This window comes from Gymnogyps californianus, chromosome 15 (assembly GCF_018139145.2).
Source record: "Gymnogyps californianus isolate 813 chromosome 15, ASM1813914v2, whole genome shotgun sequence".
In the NCBI taxonomy this organism is placed as follows: domain Eukaryota; kingdom Metazoa; phylum Chordata; class Aves; order Accipitriformes; family Cathartidae; genus Gymnogyps; species Gymnogyps californianus.
The window spans coordinates 2,317,621-2,339,288 of NC_059485.1; the positions used below are offsets into that span (position 1 = coordinate 2,317,621).

The 21,668-nt window shown below is 46.9% G+C and overlaps 1 protein-coding gene across 2 annotated transcripts in view; it reads right to left on the reverse strand.

Moving 5' to 3' along the window:
* LMF1 (lipase maturation factor 1) overlaps positions 1 to 21,668 on the reverse strand; it is a 195,938-nt gene that overhangs the window by 61,006 nt on the left and 113,264 nt on the right. For both annotated transcript variants that reach the window (XM_050906150.1, XM_050906149.1), the window contains exon 4: positions 3,363 to 3,530. In XM_050906150.1, coding sequence (XP_050762107.1) covers positions 3,363 to 3,530 — 168 coding nt within the window. The remainder of the gene's footprint in view (positions 1 to 3,362; positions 3,531 to 21,668) is intronic.

Here is a 21,668-nt window from a genome sequence, read left to right on the forward strand (position 1 = left end):
AGCAGCTGCGCTGGCGGCTGGGGAGCTCTTCCGCAGCCTGCCCGGGGGACAAGCGGCTGATAGGGCCTGGCTGTAAAATCTTGGATGACATTTTCTCTCCACTCACCTTTGATCCTGGTAAACGTGCTCTGGGTGCTGCAATCTGACTGAGAATCTCTCTGTGTGCAGATGTCCTGCAAAAACTACACCCACAGCTGTAAATCACAAAGCCCTCCCCAATCTGGTGGTTAGTGACAATGAATAATGATTTTTCTAATGGGAACTGGCCAGCATTCAACCTACTCCTTGATTATTTTTTTTTTTTTAAGCAAAGACTATTTATATCGAGAGGCTTGCAATAAGTAAGACTCTGATTTAACTGAGATCAAAAAGCAGCCAAAGGGGGAGATTTCTGGAAGCTCAACCTACAGGGACTCGTATCAGAGCAGGCAGACCCCAAACCGAGATCACAGCAACATCAACGCACACAAAGCACCAAAACCGCGGGGTGTCCCGGCTCCTCGGGCTCCCCGCTTCGGGTCTTGTGAGGACACGGGTGGGTGGGCGAGCACGGGAGGGGGACGGTGCAGAGACGCGCCTACGCAGTGTGTTTTTCAGTCGTCATCACCCAGATCTCCGCATGGTAGGTGGCCTAGGATGGTCTGGCACACCGGGACCAGCGCAGTCTGCCTATGGCACGACTGGCACAACCCCACGGGAATCCAGGGGGGACAGACATCCATCCTCCCGGCGCGCTCTCTGCTCCGCCGAGCCGGCGGGCTGCCGAGCCCCTCCTCTCTGACGTTTCCAAACTCACTAAGCCTTTTTCCTTACAAACGTGGTGAACTAGGCAAAAAGAATAAGTTCACACTTGGGGGAAAAAAAAGGAAAAAAAAAAAAAAAAAAGACTTTTTTCTTTAAAGCACAACTTTTTTTGGGTTCCTGACAAAGCAATATTCTCCAGGCCAGTTGGAATCTGGAAAAATACACTTACTCAACCTAGCCACCATGACTCCAATAACAATTATAAAATGTCCAATAAAACTTGCATGTAATGTCAATTCAAATCTTGAAAAGCAGAATTAAGTGGTATATCAACATTAAACTTTATTGCTTCCTTTGCAGAGCAGAAGTATTGTCAATAAAAGTCATTCTGAATGAAGAAAAGGGCAGTAAATATTAAATAAACAGGTTTTTGTTGAAATGCTATAAATGCACCAGAGCTGCATTTTACACTGGGACCCTTTTTTCCTTTGCAGACTCCCCTCATGATAGAAATAAGTCAGTAATTGCAAACTATCAATAAAGCGCCAATTAAAGGGTGGTTAGATGCATGCATTTACAATATGTCATTATGAGCCTTTATTGTATGTAGTTGGCTTTTTCAGATCCCACTGGCTCCGTCTGAAGTCCCTCAGCACACAAACAGTCGTGCTGCTCGTTAGGGGCCCTTGGAGGAGCCGTGAGGGTGCTGGAGGCGAGCGCCAGCCGGGGAGCCCTGGCCGGGGGCTCGGGGCGCATCCCCCGTGTGCCCCGGCCCGGCCTCCGCCAGGGGCACGGTGAGGATGGAGAAACCCAGAGCCGAGAAGGGGATGAGAGAGGAGCGTTTGGTCATGGAAGTTTCTTCTGGCAGAGATGTGAAGACAAAGCATCACCATCTCAGTCCACTACACTACTATGCTGCCAACGCAGAAGCGAGCAGAGCACGACAGCTCTGCCCCGAGACATGGCAGCCACGCCAAAGCCTGGAATTTGGCAACGTGGCTTGTTTTCTGATAGACCGCTCACCGTGGTGTGTTCTGCTCCTTTCTGGGTCTACTCACCTTAGAAAGAGCCATCGTCATCATCCCTACACTTCCTTACATGCAAAAGTATTTCTACTCGCAATTCCTGCTTGCTAATCCAATCTCCACCATGTCTCAACACCCGCCTGCTTCTGCAACAAGCAACCGACACAGATGGCATGTTTTCCTTTGTCCACGAGACAAAAGAGCAGGTTTTTTTAGGGTTGGGCTGAATATAATCCTCCCAGTGACACTGAAAACCTCAGGTGCGATGCCTGTTGCAAACACAACTGGCACGTCGTGGAGCAATGTCCCAAGACGTCTTTGGGTCAGACCTCTTCAAACGTGCTGCCGGGACCTCCAGCTGCCTGAGAAGATCCATCCCAACAGGACCAAACCTGATGCTAAAAGGTGTGCTGAGCAAGCAAAGGTACAAGGTGTGTGTTCAGCGGTACCCAGACACAACGGGATGTGTTTCGGGAGCAGGAGAAGGAGCGGGCATCCCTGCGAGGGCACGAAACCTGCGGCTTTTATGTCAGCCCTTTAAAATCTGATCAGCATTTTTGTGGTTTACCAATAGAGTTTATAAGCTGTTCTCCAGTTTAATCAGCACACGTATTTACAGGAAGCAGTAACAGCTAGCGAGTATGAATTTCACGATGCTGAAATGATATTGAACAAACACCGCAGTCAGCAAGGGCTGAAAGCTGCGCTTCTGCGAGTCAGAGTGGCTGGGGTTTAACGAGCTCTTTGAATTATGCCAGGGCAGAAATGAGAGAAATCAGATGTAGTCTAGGAAAGTATATATGCAGGAGCTTCTGTCCTCTAACTTTTGCACGGATTTATTTATTTAATGTACAAAGGAAAAAAAAAATCAACTGCAACGTAAATGCCATTAATTTTTGAAGGAATTAGCTTCACTATGAACCTAGGCTCAGTAAATCTGGTGGTTGTAAAAAACAGCTCAAACATTTTCAGAGATATTGAATGTTAAATATAAAAAAAATCCCTTCAAAGGGTGAAAGACAACTATAAAAACTAACTTTTGGAGAACTTGTAAGTATTCATCCTAGCCTTCCACAGCCGCTGGATCAGACCCTTTGCACTAGTCCTGGGCTGACACTTCTCTGCCATCCATATGAATGGAAACCAAGCCAGCGGCAAAGGAAACAAACCTCCAGCAACACGCTAAGAGCAGCCACGCCAGCGCGAACCACCGAGAGCCAACAGTTAATAGCCGTGAATCATCTTGATTCACTTGAGCCTGAACTCTTGACCTGCCGATTGAGTCAGTTCCTCTGGATGCTGCTCCTGCTCGGAGAAGATGGGCTCCAGCGAACCACACCGCTGCTGCGACGGCAGCGCTGCCGCTCCTGGCACGCGTGCCCACGTCCTTGCTGCAGGTTACGGAGCTGGCGTTAGGAATGTGTGTCTGCATCTCGGCCATCCAGGTCCCAGCCCACCCTACGGCCCCCAGTCGCAGGCAGCTGCCGGGCAGCAGGCGCAGGCAGCGGGAGAGGTTTTACACCCTTTGAACACCCTCTGCTCCGTCCCAGGCAAAGATGTGACCCTTAGGAAGCAAACCCAGGAGCACCTCACCTGGAAGAGGATCTGCAAGAAGCCATGTACGATGCACATCCGCCGTCCCAGGAAGAGAAAGAACGGCACCACCAGCTCGATGAAGTGATTGACCAGGGTCTCGAACTGATGAAACCACCACGGCGAGCGATGCATGAAGTAGGCGATGGGGTTGGGCACTGGCTGCGTCTGAAAGATGGAGGAAAAAAAAGAATCAATCCCCCTCCGAGGCTCATCATCGGGGGGAGCTACAGAGCTCTTGGCCTTTTTCCTGATTTCTTTCCCCAAGTCTGCTCACAGGAGAACCATCCTTTGCCTCTGGGCACTCATTTTTTTTTTAGAGAAAATTACTTCATTCAGCTTTTTTCATGCAAACCCAAGGAATTTTTAAACCAAACATCTTTTAAAAAACAAGAGTTTTCATTTTCTCTTTTTTCATTGTAACCAAAACCCACTCATCCTAAATTAAAACCCCTATTATTTAATACTGAAATGTTACACATAGCTCGACACTGATGGATGTTAAATTGCTCTGCACGAGTGCTGAAGATCATCAGAGCAACTAAGCAGATATAGAAACTGAGAAAAAGATTTTCTCAGGGCCACACAGCAGGTCAAACAGAGCCAGGAATGGAAACCAGATTTCAAAACCTAGGAGATATTCTTTCAAAATGTTTAAATTTGAAATAAATGTGGTGGTAAAGTTGCTTTCCAAAATCGTAATTTGGAAGAGGAAAGCGTAATTCCTCTAAACATGCTATATTGGTTAAGGTATTTACATACTGGCCTTGTGACAATATTATTCTTCTATCAGCCTGAAATTTTTTGACACTGGGAGATCTTCCATCCAGCACAATAAAACTGCAAATTTTACAAAGGAAACAAACCCAAATCCTGATATGTTAATAACTGCCACCCTTAGAAATGCTGCAATTTTAGCAAAATGAAAGAAGTTAACACTTTATCTTAGCATATCTGACAAGCTCTAATTCATCAGTATTGTTTTAAAACTGTGACAAAAAAAGAAGAGAGGATGAAGATGCAAATTTTAATTGAAGGAGACACGACACATCTTTAAATTATTTGTAGTTAAATCAAAAATAAAAACAAAACAGGGAAAATACTGTACTATGCATGGCAACTGAGCGTGCTTCCACTGCCAAATCCCACAACTATTGTAATTCCTTATTAGCAAAGCTGGGATTAATAAAGTTGTTGCTTTATATGGGTTTGAGGCTGCTGTAACCCCTTAGGACAGGAGACCGCATCCTTCCTTCCTCGGACACCGGCGCCGGATGGAGCGGTGTCGGGGTCAAGGAGCTCTGCCAAGTCCACTCCGGCAAGGAGGCAGGAGGTCAGGGCTCCCCCCTCCCGGGGCAGCAGCAGCCCCGGGTGCCACCGAGGGTCCTTCCCCTCCGCACGGGACCTGTTTTGAGTTAATCTGCTTGGTGGACTGCTCTTGAGCATTCCCAGAACATCAGGGAGGCTCGCAAAGAGATTTTTTTACCTCCATCCCAAATTGCTGAGAAACGCTTTTATCCTTCCAAAAAGGCAGGTTGCTTTCTTGGCTTCTTCTATTTTTTTTTTTTTTAAAGTGTTTTAACCAAAACTGACCTAGACGAGGTATCAGCCCTACAGGTTGTAACCTTTAGCCCGAGATCAGCCGGTTTCCAGCGCGTAACTGCCCGATTCCAACACGCCAGAGCTGCAGAAAGGCGGCATTCCTGCTTATCCCCTCCTGCAACGCAGCCACCGCCTGTTTCCCCATCGGCAGCGTGCGCCGATGGATCCGCTCCCTTCGACGCAGGCAGCACTTACAGAGAACAGGCAGGATCACACCTGTAATTACATACCCACTTACACAGCTAATTAAATCTCATAATGTGATGGCACTGAGCAGTTATCCATTTGACCGCGGCTTTGCAGGGCTGGGCAGACACTGTTTCATTTCAAAGCAAAGACCATCCTTAGCTATCGAACATGCCATTCCGTTCCTCCATCCCCTTCCCTTCCATCACAGGCTCATGCTGATGCCCTCATCTATCAAGGCCAACCGCAGCCAGCAAATCCCACTCGTTGCTTTGGGCTGGGACTCAAGATATCGTCCCCTCAGTCTGCTGTGCTTAAGGGCAGAAAGGTAAAATTCTTGTCTCTATTCCCACCGCAGTGGGACAAGAAGCAGAAAAATGTTCTTGGTTTGGGCTCATGTAGCAGCCACGTACGGGCTCACGTGGGAACAGCCCAGGCTGGCCAGCCGGCTCGGCTGCGGTTTATGCTTTTTAGCAGCAGCCTAATTCTTATCCTGAAGTAGAAATGGGGAAAAAGGAGAAGCGAAGCACAGAAATCTGGTGTGGGTGAATAATTCACTCCCAGGTGCTACAGCATTGCCATCCTTCACCTTATCAGCGCTGACACTATCGCGGTGTCAGTGGGGGCAATGCTGTGCGACAGGCAAGATAACTCAAATGACAAGCAAGACTGAAAGTTTAAAACAGCAGCAGACACACCACAAATAACACACGGTTCCTCGGCATTTGTTTTGACAGAGGGAAAGAAATGCATTTGATAAGAGCAGGGCTGGTGATGGAGCCTCTGGGGACACTATCAGTAAGGGACCCTTCCTCCCCGCCGCTGCAGCCACTTCTCCGGCGTGTAAACCTCGAGTACGTAAAACAAAACACAGCGATAGAGAAGTGATTCATATGTATCAGAAATTCATTAAAAGGCTGCTGGGGGAGGAGAGCGCAGTGTGTGTGTGTTCCTCCCAATGCCTTCCAGATGCTGTGAGCACGGGTGTAGCACGGCACAGGTTTCCCGGGGAGAAAGCCGTGTTTACTCGGGAAGGGGTGTAGAGGCAAGAGCAAAGACCCAGAGCAACATGTGAATCACAGGGGCCCCGAACACAGGCACCTGTGACACCAGAAAGCTTTCTGGTTTCTTTTTGTGCCCAAGCTGACTGCTGCCCAGGGGTGCTGGGGGCACCCGACACCCCGTCCGGTGGGTCCTGCTGCGCAGCACCCAGCTGGGGCCAGAGGAGAGCACCCGGGGCGCATCGCTGGGGTTAGAAAGGAAACTTGCCCAACACAGGCATGCCTAGTGCTCTCCCAGTGTAATCATATCCTACGGAAACATCGTGGCGGTGTCGGAGGTGGCGGTGTCAGAGCCCGGGAGGAGGGAAAAGCATTCCAGGATCACTTCACCCGGCTCGTTTCGCTGGGGATTTTGAGCTTTACGCTTTGCTTCGTGGCTGCTTTGCAAGGAGAAGCATCCTAGGAAGCAGCCAGGAGTTCCCCTACATCGAGAACTGTGAACTCCTGACACACACAGACACAGAAAAATGCAGCTCCAAGTCAGATGCAACTAAATAAACAAGCCCAAGGCAGACGTATGGTGAGAGGAACAGAGCGGAGCCCTTGTCTCCAACAAGCCCTGTTTCTGGATACCTCGTGAAGCATAAAATGTTTTTAAATAAAAAAACGATTAGCAAAAACCGGCTTTATGTGTCAGCACAAGGTGCAATATAATAAACCTTCTGCCTCCCTCACGCCTCCAGCAGCCGGAGAAAAACTGTACTGCAAATGCATTTTGAAATCAGATTGGGGAAAATTAATTCCATAATTCACGGGGCAGATTTGTAACGTGTGACTGCGGGGCGACACTCGGCAGGGGCGGCTGAATGAATTCTGGGTCGCCAGCAAAGGCATGTTCTCTGGCTTGTATCTACCAGGTTTTATGAGGGCTGGTAACAGATTCTAAAAATATGCACAATAAACTGTTTTTTCTCCCTAAGGGGTCTATGGTTTAATTATGTTCTTAGTGAGAACCATTAAAGTGCTAAGTACCTGAAGACTCCTAATTTACTAAACTATACACTACTAAAACCCAACAGAAGGCTATTATACACCAGAGTAAACGCTCTTCTCTGGGACTGTAAATGCACATGGTCTCTCCTCTCAGCCTCCTTATTGGTATGGCATTACATAAACTCCGACGGAGTATTTAATCCCAGTGTTAGATACCCCAGCTCAGCCTAGGGAAATCTCCAGGCTCTCCTACACGTGTGCATGAACACAAGTCCCACATTGTCCTCGAACAACCCACCGCTCAGACGGGGCTGGGGATGTTATTCTTAGAGCGTGAGCGGCACAACTCCCATGCAAGGAACCGTGTGAAGTTGGAGGGTAGGGAAGACCCTGTCCTCTCAAGATCACAAATGAGGAGGAGCCCAGAGATATATCAAGTAAGTTTTATCCTTTGCAATGATGGGTGTTTACCTTCCTTCACTCCACAATAAACTGCGGCATGGCTTCAGGAGCCTCTGTTATATCTGCTCGCTCGTCTGAGCACCTCAACAGCTCAAACTCACAAGGCGTCTTTCAAAAAACAGTAGCAAGTTATGAATGAATCAGTTTCCAAAAGGTGAACAAAAAATCCATTATTCTACCTGTTTGTTTAAGGCAAACTCAGATTATCTTTTGATTCAGATAACCCAAAGTATACCTGGCATTAATATTAAAACAACACTAAGGACAGCCTTTCAAAACATCTCCCTGGGTGCCCACTGCAGAAATGGGGCTTGGTGAAAAACAAAGCAAGCCATAAATATTCCTATACACTCTAGATACTATCATTTCTTTTCCCACTGAAAGGCACCTACTTAACCAAAATACTCAAATCTGAGTGCACTTAATGGCAGAAAAATCTTGAAAAACAGAAGGAAATGGAATGACAGCAAATATGAATAAATGATGAGATGAAGCAACTATTCAGTCAAAAGAAATAGGATTAACTTGGCGCAATGAACACTTCAGTAACAACCTGTGGGCACCGGAGGCTCCCACTGTAAAAAGAGAGGGAAGCCTTTGGCACAAACAGAAAGGTGGGAAGAAGAGCAGTACCCTGGAAAACCAGGTTGAGAGGTATTATTGAATGTTTTCCTGAGCGTTTGTGGAAGGTACAGATGAACTGTAAAGCACAGTTCTCCAGCTTCCCAAGGCACTGAGGCATGAACTCATCCTCTCAGCTTCAAAGAAAAGCTCTCAGCTCTCTTGTACTTCGGACCAAAAAATAAAAAGGATTCTCCATCGCAGAGCATAATTTGATCAACATGATCCAACAGGCTGTTTCTCTGCCAGTCTCTTCTGCTTCAGATCTTGACCCTTCCTCCTTACGCATCTGCAGATCAAAGCTCCACTTTCCCAAGCCCGAGCAGAAACGGCTTCCCAGCCCTGTGCAGAAGAACAAGAGGCAGCAAGCAGAAAGGAGATAAACTGGGTCACTCGCAGCTGCTGGGAAGTGTGGGAAGATGCGTGTCTTGACTGAAGTCAGACCGTCTCGTGCTGTACAGTAACCAACGACTCCGGCAAAACACCCTTCTTCCTAACAGGGGGAGATTATGGAGAGCTGTTGCTTCCTCGCCGCTGAGGCTTTGTGGTAGGCGCTCTACATGTGCAGCAACCTTGATTGATGAACAACATAGCGATTTTGCACAAAGATACACATGTAGGCAAGGGTTTTGAAAGGCAATTGAGCAGCAAACTGCTCAGCCTCTTGTGTAAATCCCAGCGGTACCTTGTGCCATGTGTATTTTATACATAAATTCATGCGCACAAGGCTGCACGTGCATGCTACTAACATACTTGCATACACAATAGCTAACCAGTTCAAAATAGGCCCTTTGAAACTTTCCAATTATTAGTACGATTCCAATCAAAATAAAATCATAAGAAAAAATTAAAAAGTTGTATCTGCCTTAAAATGCACAGAGATCTAATGTGCGGGTAGGTCACAAGGGGTCGGCTCTTCAGTAATGCAATATCAAAATAATTAAGTCTCCACAGATCTATTAAAAAGAAAAGTTACCTATATGTTCTCGCTGGGCAGAGCTTCCCTTGTCCAGTCAATAGTAATATTCAGTTCATAGAAAAACATACTGGAATCTGCCTGCTTTAAGACAGCAACCCAAGCCAAGGAGATGTGTGTTTGACTCGGTGCCAGCACGACCATAAAATGTTGGCAATTTAGTAGAGACGTAGTGCCGCGCCACTCTCCCAAAGGACCTAAATAAACTTCAGATGTAGAACATGTATTTTTACTTTTTATATATATAAATCTGCTGTTTCATTTTTAACTCCTTTCCCCAGCCGTCCCTCCGTCTAAGGTTTTTCAAAGCTGAAACAGGTCCCTACTTCTCCCGGCTGAACGAAGCCTCAGCAATGAAAAGTTAAAAGCATGAAAAATCAGAGAAATGATTCACGTCTGGGCGTTGGGTTTCTTGGGTTTCTTGGGGAATGATGGCTGCACATGTGGCTACAAACGCTGGAGGGGAAAAGGTCTTGGGAGAAAATTCTGCTGTGCAATTTCATGCCTCGGCGTTATAAAATATCCCGAGGAATTTTTTTTTCCTGTTCACAAAGTTGCACTTGCAAAGTCACCAGCGTAGGTGAAACCTTCCTGCCACATCCGTGACATTTAGCTACAAAGCCAAGTTTTGCTCATGATGAGTCAGCCCTGCTTTACACCAGCACGAGCAAGGATGTACTTTACCAGGGGTACACTGAAATGACGGATTTTTGAATTCCAACAAGTTGGGTGGGGGCAGAAGGATCTATAGCTGTACTGTTTGCTTTTCCAGACTGCACCCTACCTCCTGGTCAGAGCTTTCCTTCTCCAATAACAAAGACCACATTTCCACGGCCCACAGCATACCTGTTTATTGACACTATTCCTCCATAGCGTGTCTCCGAGCTGCTCGCTGTATATAGAGTTAATTGTGGATGTATTACAGATTCACCTATTTATTCTGTACATTCTTGGAGGGGTCCAGAGCTAAAATTACACAAGGAACTGCTGAACTGTTCAGGCTATTTATTTGTTCAAAATCCCTTTAAAATAATTAGCGGGGCCTGGAACAGACATCTTGGCTCTGGCGGGGCCAGAAGAAGCTGGTGCAACCAACTGCGGGTCATTACTGCCTTTGGGGAGAACGCTTGTTTGCTAAGAGCACCAGAGATGGGTCACGTTTGGTTTAGGGATTGGACCAGGCTGGAAGGTACGCCTGTAAGAAACACGAGCTAAGGGCAATACATGCTTACCAAGAAAGTCCCATCCCAAAGGCAACGGGGGAGCTGCAGCAATCCTTCTCCAGGTCCGATATCCAGTTGCCATCAGATGGTGCTTTCCCGGTGCGTCTCATACTCCGAGATTTTCTGATACAGAAACGCGCTCCCGGCCCAGCGCTCTCCAACGGAGCTCACCTTCCCCGGCAGATCGCGAGGCAGGTCGCTCACCAATATTTTAAATTGCCATTTAAGAGCATATTGCAAATGTGATCCTTTAATTGGTCACTATTATGGCTCTCTATTAGAGAAGACAAGTTTTTCCACACAAGGTAAGCCCTTGCAAAAGCACTGAAAATGTTTAAAAACAACCCAGTCCTGATATATTTATTATATATTTCTCTATATATAAATAATTTCATGAAAAGGAACGTACTGAGTGGAAACTCCATTTAAAATGTGATCCCAGATGGTGGCAAAGCTCTAAAATTGCAAGGCAACATGTAAAGAAAGATTAACGACCTCAAACAGGCACAAATTTATGAGGTGAAAGCCCCTGTAATCCTAGAGAAAAATGATACCAAACGTTAGACTAGACAGCTAGAAAATACCTCTGCTTAGTTCATGTGGCCTCTGCCATTTTACATTTTCTTTTCAAACACGTTACTTCTAGGTTCATTTAGTCTTTTCTCCTGCAGGCCAGAGGTATCGCTTTGGTACATGAGCACGATGATGGATTTGCCAGCTCCCACCAGGTACCCCCTTATGAGCAACTGGTAAATCAGATAACAGGCAACAGCTACGCTGCCACATCCTGGGAATAAGCAGCTGAAAGGAGAGAAAACGGAGCCAGGACACCACGTCAAGTATTTATCATCACTGCAAGACCCAAAGCTCCACCATCAAGTGGACTGAGATGACAGCGCTTAACATTTCCAACACTAACGCTCATGCAGTTCCTTCTTCTGCCCGAGTACAAAATGTTTCGAAGGAAACGATGTCAACATTTCATCCCAAAGAGCATAGGTCACCCCAGCGACCAGCGTCTTCCATGCTCTTAACTCTAGCTAGGACCAGATGGACCTCTGGGTCCCACAGCCCACTTCCCTGAGATCTCTGGCACCTCGAAGATCCCCTTGATAATCCTGTCCTGTTCATCCCTCTGATGATTCCCCTCTGTGACCCCTGCAAGGTCACTTGCATGGTCTTCTCTGGACCATTTTACTACAATATTTTTCTGCGAGAATTTTCAATGAACTGGGATTTTCTGACCTTTTCAGCAGAGTTCCCAGCACGCTCTAGTTGATAACACAGCCATGGAATGATATCAAAATTAGTGTGTTTTTAAACTAGCGCAAACACAAGGATATTCAGTCAACACCACACAGCAAGACAGCACAGAGCCAGCGCTACTGTCGCACAGGGCTGCTTTGCTGAGCTCACTGTTTCAAACCATGGTTATTCTCCCATTTGTTGTAGCCCTCGGGTGTAGCAGATGAGCAGGGAGCTTTGGACGCAGCACTGGGATGCTGCCTGCTACGGGAAATGGACGACCGTAACCTGTGGGTACAACAGGGACAAGGACACACGAACCAAAAGCTACCCCAGGACTCCGTCTGCTGCTTTGCAAACCAAGGTCTCTGTTTTCCATCAAAAGCTGCAGAGCCCTGGGCTGTGACGGTGTTCTGCTGCCAACAGATAGAGCCATAACTACCAGAGGGTCAGAAAAGTGTTTAAAATTCAATTTAAGTACTACAAATACAGATCACAGGCTGCCCTAAGCAGCTGAAGCTGAACCTACAGCATAGAAGATGGTCAGAAGTGGAAGAGGAGGAGGAAAAACTATCTGCCATGTTAAAAAAGAAGACAAGCTTGCATTCAATTAGAAAAAAGTCCATATCCCCAGAGCACAGCCTGCTCTCCCTGCTGAGGATCTACAGGCAAATCGTCTTCTGGGTCTCTTGGTACAACTCGGCTATGTTCAGTTGAGAACAAGCGCAGTAAGGGGAGATGCCCTGCTGAGAAGCATGTTCCTCTGCCACCCCTGTGAGCAGCCGGGACGCCTGCGGGCACCGCGGCAGCTGCCAGGTTATTTTCAGCCTTTCTACTCTCACCCGAAAGGTGCCAGCGCTCCCCGCTTCCCAGCGTGGGAGGCTGTGAGGTTTCCTGCAGCAGGGAAAGCCCCGGATACAGATGCATGGGATAACGGAGCTGGCAGGGTCACGTCATCCTCATGGATCTGCCCCAAACGGCAAGTTATTTCCAAACCAGCCAGTGCCCATTTTCCATCTCCACCAAAGACTGTCGCGATGCAGCGCAGTCTCTTCTCTCTCTTTGGGGATGTGCTTTGAAGGGCAAATCCACTGCTTTAGAGAGAGGGTGGAAGAACATCTTTCCGAACATCTTTCCTACCACTACGCCTGCTCAGGCAGACCCAGGGACCCTGGGCTTTAACCTACCATTCGTGACTCTAAAAAATGTACCGCGGCTGCTCTCCCAAAGGCCCTCATTACTTCACTTTTTTTTCTTTTTAAAAGTCCAGTGCTAAAACCAGGATCGTATCTCCTTCAGAGGGCTTTTTTTTTTTTTTTTTTTTTTTTTGGTGTGCGTTCATAAATGCGACGTTCAGCACCAGGCCAAGGAACACATGGGCAAAACCGTGGGCGGCGAATGCCAGCAAAGCCCCCGGCTCGTGCCTGTGTTTGGATTAGGCAGTTTCGTGGCCTGGACGTTTACAGTTAGGTTAGTTGGTTTTTTTTTTTTCCCCCCACAACTTGAGACAAACAGTGGGATCTTTCATAAAACTTGTTCACAAAGGGTAAATTGTGCCATTAGGAACCGACTACCTGGACGGTCATTTGAATTCTCCGAACTGGAACGCCACCGCGCTCCACGCCAAATCCAGCGCCGGGGGCAGGAGGGGGGAACTTGGCGTCACGGGCTGCCTCGTTTAACTCTCCAACTGCCCGAGAGACAGAGTACTCTCAACATCATCTGCCTCAAACGCGGGTATTTCAACCAACCAGCTGGTTTGAGCAGTCGTCTTTGTAAATGAAACATCCAAGGGGTGGAAGGGGCTGAGGGTACGGTGTGAAAGGCATCCTGGTGCTGGTTAGCTCTGCGAGTCACCTGGGCTTTACCGAGAAGACTTTGAGCCAAGTCAGAAAAAGGAGGAGAATGATGTACATTGAAGCTTTCATTTTAAAATGAAACAAAAGAGTGATCCCAACACTGACCAGGTGTTTTTGCAAGGCTGGAAAGGGTGAAACAAGTTGAAGATGGTCAGCTCCCATCCATCCTCCTGGATGTTGGTACAAAAAGCTGCCACGTGTTCCCGTAACGCTGTTAACTGTAACTTCAAACATCCTTCCAAAATAACAAAAAACCCTGAACTGACTCTTTGCTCCATCGGAGAGGTGCAAAAATGGATGGTTACCATTAGGAATACGTGTTTTGCCTAAGAGTCCCAGCACGCAGCCTTTGAGAAGCCGTGGGCAAGGCTTCTGGGGTGGGTAACATCAGCGAAGTCTGCTCCCCCGTGTTCTAGTCTTTGTGGCACCAGATTAATACATTCTTATTTCTGTATTATCTGGTCATTAAGGGAAAGATGAAAATAAAGGTTCTTGGGATTTGAGAAAGTACAGGGTATGGAGCTACTCTACCCTTCTCTACTGAGAAGTACACCCAAGTACTTCCCGGAGCAGACAGAAGACGTCTGTGCTCCTGTAGACCTCACCTCTTTGCTTTAGACACTGAAATAGAGATTTCTAACACATGTTCTCGTCTTGTTTCACGTGTTCTTCCAGCCCATTTTGTAACACCTGACAACTCTGCCACATATATTTACCAATTTATTGACAGGTCTTGCATGGTTATAATGAAGATGTAATTTTTTTTTTTTAAATCCAAAATGGTTATGCCAATTCAATCCATGTTGAATAGATAGATAAAATAACATGTGGTATATCTTATTGCTATTCTCCTCTAGAAACTACATGGATATAAACACCAGGATAACTCTGCCCATTCTGGTCCACAGTATTGTACAAATTTTGCTATTTCTCTATAGCTGAAGTAGTACAGCTCCTGGATACACTGTAAGCAGGCAAAAAGATTTCTCTGCGATACTTGGTCAAAAGGACCTTTTATATGGGCATAGAAATTACTCATGCCTTTCACTGGATACTTAGCGATGCTCACGCTAAGGCTGCTGTACTCTGCCAGAGGCACCAGCTCCGCAGGACACGCTGTGGCTGATTCAGGAGAATTCAGGCCTGAATCTCCTCTTCATCTAAGAGCACTTACAGAGCAGGATGGAATAAAAATAATCCTTTTGTTTCCTAAGGAAAAAAGAAAGAAAAAAATCTGCCAAAGCATAAGAGTCTGGAAAGCAGGGAGTGTCACCTCCTGCGTTAGCCGTTCTCCCCCACGCAAACAAGAAAGCAGGAAAAAACAGGTAGCTGTCCCAAAGATGTAGCCAAAAGCTTAGCAGAGCTTACTTCTGTTTTAAGCTTTCTCCCTAGGAACAAAGGATGCAAACTGAAAGAATTTAGGACAAGTAAAACAATTCACTAGAAAACTCTTTGCCATGAGGAGCCGATGCACAAACTCTTTCAACAGTTGGATGAACCCAGCAGCCAATTCTGCTCTCTCTCGCCAATGAATTGCACCTCTACAGCCATTTAAACAGGCATTGCATCTTCTTGTGTGGAAATCATTCAAATAACTTTTTTTTTTAATTAAAGGGTTAAAATAGTGACTTCTTACAAAGACTTCTTACAATTTGCTAGGAAGCAATATGCACGCATAGTGACATAGATAGAAATATTAAATTCTGCTAATGCCAAGAAACAAGCTTGGGCATCTTTGGCCATCTGGATACAAAAGTGTGCTTGTTCTAAATGTCCTCGTCCTGCTCAAGGCCTTCCTTGGGTAAAAATAATAATTACCTATATTTTTAAGGACAATTTAGGAATGGAAAGTTCTACAGTACACTCTTAATAACTCTGGTGGTTTACCTTCCAGCACAAAAACGTGACAGATTTTAAGCAGCACGTGCTGGAGTCGCTTGTTAACTGAGAGGGACTTTAGGTCGCCTGCAGGGTTGGGGGAAGTCTCTCCCACCAGCACCAACCAACACGCATCTGAATGTTCAAATCCTTTTGCCTCGAGGTCCGTCAAGTATTGCACTTGTGTAATCGCCTTGCTTGTTTTGTAAGGGTTGCTTGTTTCTATGCTTTTCTAAAGAAAATAAAGAAATTCTGTAGACAGATAAATTCCACCCAATAAATGTGTCGCTCCGCTATCCCCATGGACATAATAATGCCCTCACACTTGTCCCAAGTTGGAGAGCTTGCAAATCATCGTTATAAATAAGACTGCCGACCTAAGCCAAACATCTCATTTTTAATAAAGCCTTTTACCTCCTTTCCTAATGCCAAATAACGTCCCGGAGCAGGAGCTCAGAGCCCGAGCAACCGAGGGACGGCAGCCCCCTTCCTCCGGCTCTGCCTCCCCGCTCGGTGCCGCGGTGCCCGTGCCGGCCGGTCCCTGTGCCGCCGCGGGGCTCGCACCGTTGTGTTTACCTGGGGCGGCTTTCGGGGCTGGATTTCTCGCATATTCCCCTACCGCTGGCACCAGCCTGTCACCCCCGGGAGAGGCACGCGCCTGCCCCAAACACTGCACCCATTGATGCCGCTGGGCTGGGGCGATGCCGGGGCGGTGTGTGCGTGTGTGTGTGTGTGTGTGTTTTTGCCTGATGAAGTTAGGTTCTCGCCGGGTATTTAATATTCCCCGTCATGCAGGCCTGTTTCTCCTTGAGCCTGCCTGTCAGTTAAGCCCGGGGATGTTTATTTTAACGGCCACTTGTGGTCAAGGCTGGTGCCAGTTGTACGGCATCGGTTACGCAGATTTAACACTGGGGACTCGGCCCCCGGCTCCCAGAGCACGGAAGGCAGCCAGGGCCGCCCCGGCCTAATGTGAAACAACTGAACTCTTCCAGCAGTCCCCGCTCTAGCTTTAACCCTTGCCGGGCAGGAGCCCGGCTGCCTCCACAGCGCTGTCTCACCCACAGCTCGGCCTTCCCGGCAGCCGCAGATGTCGTCCCCGTGTCCGTCCCCCCGGGCCTTGTCCTCTCTCTCCTGTTCCCCAAGCCCCCCCGGCAGCAAAAAGTCTTGTTGGGGTGATGACCTGAAAGCTGCAAGAAGAAAATGTATTCAGTTGCTTAAGGAAGCAGCTTTTTGGGGAAAGGAGAGGATTTGTATCACTCTTACGGATTTATCATTACCCCAAGGGCACAGCAAACTTCTGCTGGGAGTGATGCTCTGGGGCGAGTACGGGATGCTCTGCACCTCTGCCTGGTGAAGCCCTGACCACCGACACGTCCCCTGCAGCTACGACCTGGTGACACAAGGCCAAGCCATTCCAGCTCACACCCTCCTCCTTACGACAGAAGCCTGGCTTCAGCGCACCCTTCCTCCCCAAAACCAAGCCTCGTGGAGAGCGAACATGCGTCGCAACACGAGCCCCTGCCACTACGCAAGAGCTGGGAGGATGCTAAAATGTTAAATAAACTGTGTCCCGCAGCAAAATTATGCATCATTTTTGATCGTCTGGACAGTCTCCAAGATGCTAATCAGCCCCAGATTAAGTCATCAACCAAACTGATGAGCAATCACATTTTGTCAGTACAGCTGGACATCATTACTTGGGAGCTGATCTTTCACCGGAGAGGGAAGGCGGCTTTTTGCCATTGATCAAACTGAAAGAGAGGAAAGCGGGAGGACTACAGAGGACCTGCGCTGAGTTGCCGCGGTCTCTACTCATAAAAATTGCCTCTTACCATCCCAACGCAGTGACCGCTGCCTTTCGCCAGGCCACCGCCGCCGTGCCGGTCCTGATCCGTTGGCAAACGACTGCTCCCGGTCTCAAAGCAAGCACGTGTTGAAGTGTTTTGCTGAATTATTACACATGTCAAGAGGCAGATATGTTTTCCATGGAGAAACATCAGCCTGTGGAAGTGCTTTAACTTGACGATCACAGATACTGTTAATAGCTATGCAGGACAATAATTAACAGAAACCTGCTAATGGTGAAGTACAGAGAAAATCTAAGCATTGCAATGCTCAAATCCCAGGTTCATTTGTTGAGAATTTGTTAATGGGAACATATTCAAGGCTCATTCGCAATGTAACCCCGCTGGTTCTAACTGAGATCAGAGCTTTTCTCTAAGAGTTAAAACCTGCCCAGTAAATAATTTAAAACTGGAGGAGAAGCAGTCTAGATGTCTAATAAGGAGATACAAAATATGTCTGGAAGAATCAGTACAAAATACTCATCCTGAATTTCTTGCTCTAAAAATAATGAAATATGGAAAAAATATATGTATGCTGGCAATATTAACTAAGAGAAGGAATTCTTCATATATTTTAATACAGTTTAAGAGGAAATAAATTAACTAGAGTTGCTATCAGGGAATTTACTCTTTTCACAGATCTTAGACGGGGATAACACAGCACCATGTCTCCAAACAATTCCTTCCCTGTGGTTTTCTCATCTGCGTCAGTTTTTCCACAGCCAATGCACCCCGCGCTTTCTTCGGCCGCACTGAGATACGAGCGGGTTCGGCTCCTCCAGCCCTCCCCAGTGCCAGCGCACATCTGGCTGCCACACGGGAGCCAACGCTCAGCTGCCCCGTGGCCTCCCTCTGTAACACATCGGTAGATTTTAAGTGATGATCTTAATAGAAACACTAAGAGGTGAGAACATAATTCACCACGTACAGCTGAAACTCTCCCATGTGTTATATATGTGACTGTAATGCCCGAGTGAAACCTCCTCCGGTAACTTCACAGACAAGGAGGAGTTTCTCCTCCCAACGAGCGAGAGCGCCTGCCCGATGCAGCGCAGTAATTCCTTTGCTGCTTTAGCTGAACCTGGGCCGAGCGCCTTCCTCAGATCTCGTTACCTGTAATGAACAGGCCGTTTCTAATCCCCACATTTTCATCCCACTGCATTTGCAATGTCTTTAACAGCTTCTGGAAGCAGATACAAAATTACATATAAACATGAGCATATAAATCAAAATAAAGCCCTACAAAAAAGACCAGCTACACTGTCTCACCCAACAAACCCTTCTCCTGCCTTTCACATGTGCTTTTACTTAAACAAGAGAGAAAGTTCTGTTATAGCCCAACAAATTTATTCCATTTTGCCATTAATCTTGTAAGTAAAATGGCCATATCGAGCACTCGCTGCAATGTCAGCATCCTAAGTCTCTACAACAACCTAAGAATTGCCTAAATAAGAGAAAATATTCCAGTGCATCCCCAGCTTGCTGAGGCCACGTGTGAGCAGGGCTCGGACCAGGTAACGTCCGAGCTCTTACCCAACCTCTACCGCTCTGTTCTGCTGCAAGCAGCCTCCTCCCAGTCAATAATCTGATAAAACCCATTTTCAGCCCAGCCTGGCTCCTCCTTTTCCTCCCGCCTGCTCCGAGGCAGAGCGCGGCATCTCCTCGGCCACATGTGTCGGACAGAAACAAGCAAATCCTGCGTCCTGCGTCCAGGAGAGGTTTGGCTCCGTCGGGAGCTCCCCTGCCAAGACGACAGGTTGCCTGGATGTGCACACCGGCAAAAGCAACTGGAGTCCATGCAGACGCACAGGGAAGGGGGACGATGACATATAAGTCACCGCGAAGCCACAGTTTCAGCCCAGCAGGACAACTGCCTGCAGCCTCATTTTAATTCATTCCTCTTAAAAAAAAAAAAAAAGGAAAGAAAAAAAAAGAAAAAAGAAAAAAAGAGAAGAAACTATCTGTTTCAGAGCAGGTGAGCAAGGTGATGGAGATGAAACAAGAACGCCAGCTCAGATGCTTCATAATAGAACACTGGGAATACGAAGGCAAAGCTGCATTGTGTTAAAATTCAAGACTAATTTAAAGTCTTGTTTCTTAGTGCAAAAGCTGGAAACACGCCCAAGCGAATGGAGGAGGGAAAAAATAATAACCAGGCCAATTGTATATTTCTCCTAGAAATTCCATGTCAGAACGTACCTCGCGACTCACACTCGCAGGCTCCAATTTCAATAAATCAACACAGCGTGCAGGGTAACAGTAGCACAAGTCTTTCTCTCTTTCCATAATACACCCAGGTAAAATCACCGTGAAGCGAAGAACAAAATGCCCATTCTTTCTGGTGCTTGGCAAGGGGACAAATTACTTTCTGCACCTCTCTGTGTTGAAGGACTAGTTATTAAATACAGTCTAAGCTGCCTTTCCAGCTGTACTTAAATCAAGGACAAAATAAAGCAAACGCGACTGTCCACAAGAAATTCAGAGAGCAAAAGAGCAATGTTAGGATGAGGCCACCCCCACGCACGTCTCTGCCTACCCAAGTATTTAAATAATTCAGATTTGCAATGCAGAGGAAGGCCATACAGCTCCGTTACACAGAGCCACTGCCCATAACTGCACAGACCTGTGCAATGTGCCACAATTTTTGCCAATAATTTACGGATTATTCCAACCATCTAAGCCCAGTTCTGAGCACCTCACTGCCAAGAAAGAGCAAACAAGAAGGTGAGAGTGAGCTCAGAGCTGTCCCATTTGCTCATCCCAAACGCGTTTGCACAAAAACCCCGGTATTTTTGTTTGGATAGCAGTTTGTCCATGTCTGGGACCCGGTTATGCTGAATGCTGTGGAAATACTGAGGAAGTGAGAGATCAGAGCAGAAAGCCTAATAAAGACACGGCATAACTTAAGGGCGGAAAGGAGTACAAAAAAAGTGACGTGGCTAAAATCCTATATTAAATCAACGCTATATTAAATCAATGCCATCGGCCAGGACAGAAGAGGGGTCTCCCCGCCCCTTGGTCCCCCCGCCTACACTGCCTCCCCTGTAATGACATTTCATGCCACTTCTGCTACAAATCATTTTACATTTCCTTTATAATCCCTCTCCTCCGCGAGGTGTAACTTCGTTACTGGACGGCACCAGGAGCTGAAACGCGACGCAGGCGTTATCTCGGAGGATGGAGGGCAGCACCCTGAGCTCCCGCAAGCTGCCAGGAGGAAGAGCTGGGGTTTGTAGCCGGCCTTTTCTTTTCTAACTCAGTGCCAAGGAGGGGATAGCTGGTGGGAGCAGAAAATGTCTACAGAGACTTTTAAAACATCAGATTTCCGCCCCCCCCCCCCCCCCCCCCCCCCAAATTTGAATTTTCAGTAAGTCTCTTGGCACATTGGCTTTTGGAAAGAGCAAAAAAATTCCTTATCTAGAGAAACGTGGTTTATTACAATCACAACCAGAATGTGCAAGTGGTCAGTGGGTCCAACCCCCTGAACCATCTCCAGAAACCTCTCCTGCAAGCCATGGACCAGTGGAAGCCGTGGAAGATGTCCCACTGCCAGTGACCCTGTGTGCTACAGAAACCCAGCAGGGAAAAGCAAAGACTTTAGGATCAGACTCTACCATAAAAAGAGCAGTCAAATGAAATAAAGCCACAGGCTTGTCCTTTTGAGGGGCAACAGAAAGCAGCGTGCCATGCATAGGTAATCTGGATTTTCCATTGCATTCTTCAGCATTTCTGCACAGAGGCAAACTTTCCCCGAATAACCCCTCAACTATTTGTTGTTATTAAATTACATCTTTAGCTTGCCACATAAAACACCTTTGAGACTTTGTGCCTTCCATAAAATATTTAAAAAGTAAGCTTCTCGCCCACACAAGCAGCTCAGTGCATTACAAGTATGCACCAACCCAAAAAGAAAAGAGTCGCTAGAACCTACACATTAGTGATTAACATGTTTCCAAGTCGATGCACTAATTAAAATAAAATTTACAAATAAGTAAGCCAGGAAGTAAAACTCTTTAACAGCACTTGCCATTAAAACATCTATAGTTCACCATAGTCAGCAATTTCCTCCTATATTTAGGGGAAAAAATAGTTATGAACTGCTAACCATTGCTTCATGTTAAGCCGGTACCCACTGTTAATAATCTCTCATTCCCAGGGATCAGGAACAAACTAGCAAACATGGGAAGAGCGGCCAACTCCGGAAAGCACCAAGAGCCCTCCCTGGTTCAGATGGACTGGAGAGTTCGCGGCATCTCTCTGGCCGGAGGAAATGCTACAGAAAAATGTGGACAGCGATAATTTTAATCAGACTTATAAATTGGGACCACTTCAGTTTGACAATGACGACGCTTTACAATCTGTTATCATCTTTTAGCAGATGCGCCCGGGCTGTGAACGCAGCCGAGCTTACGTCAC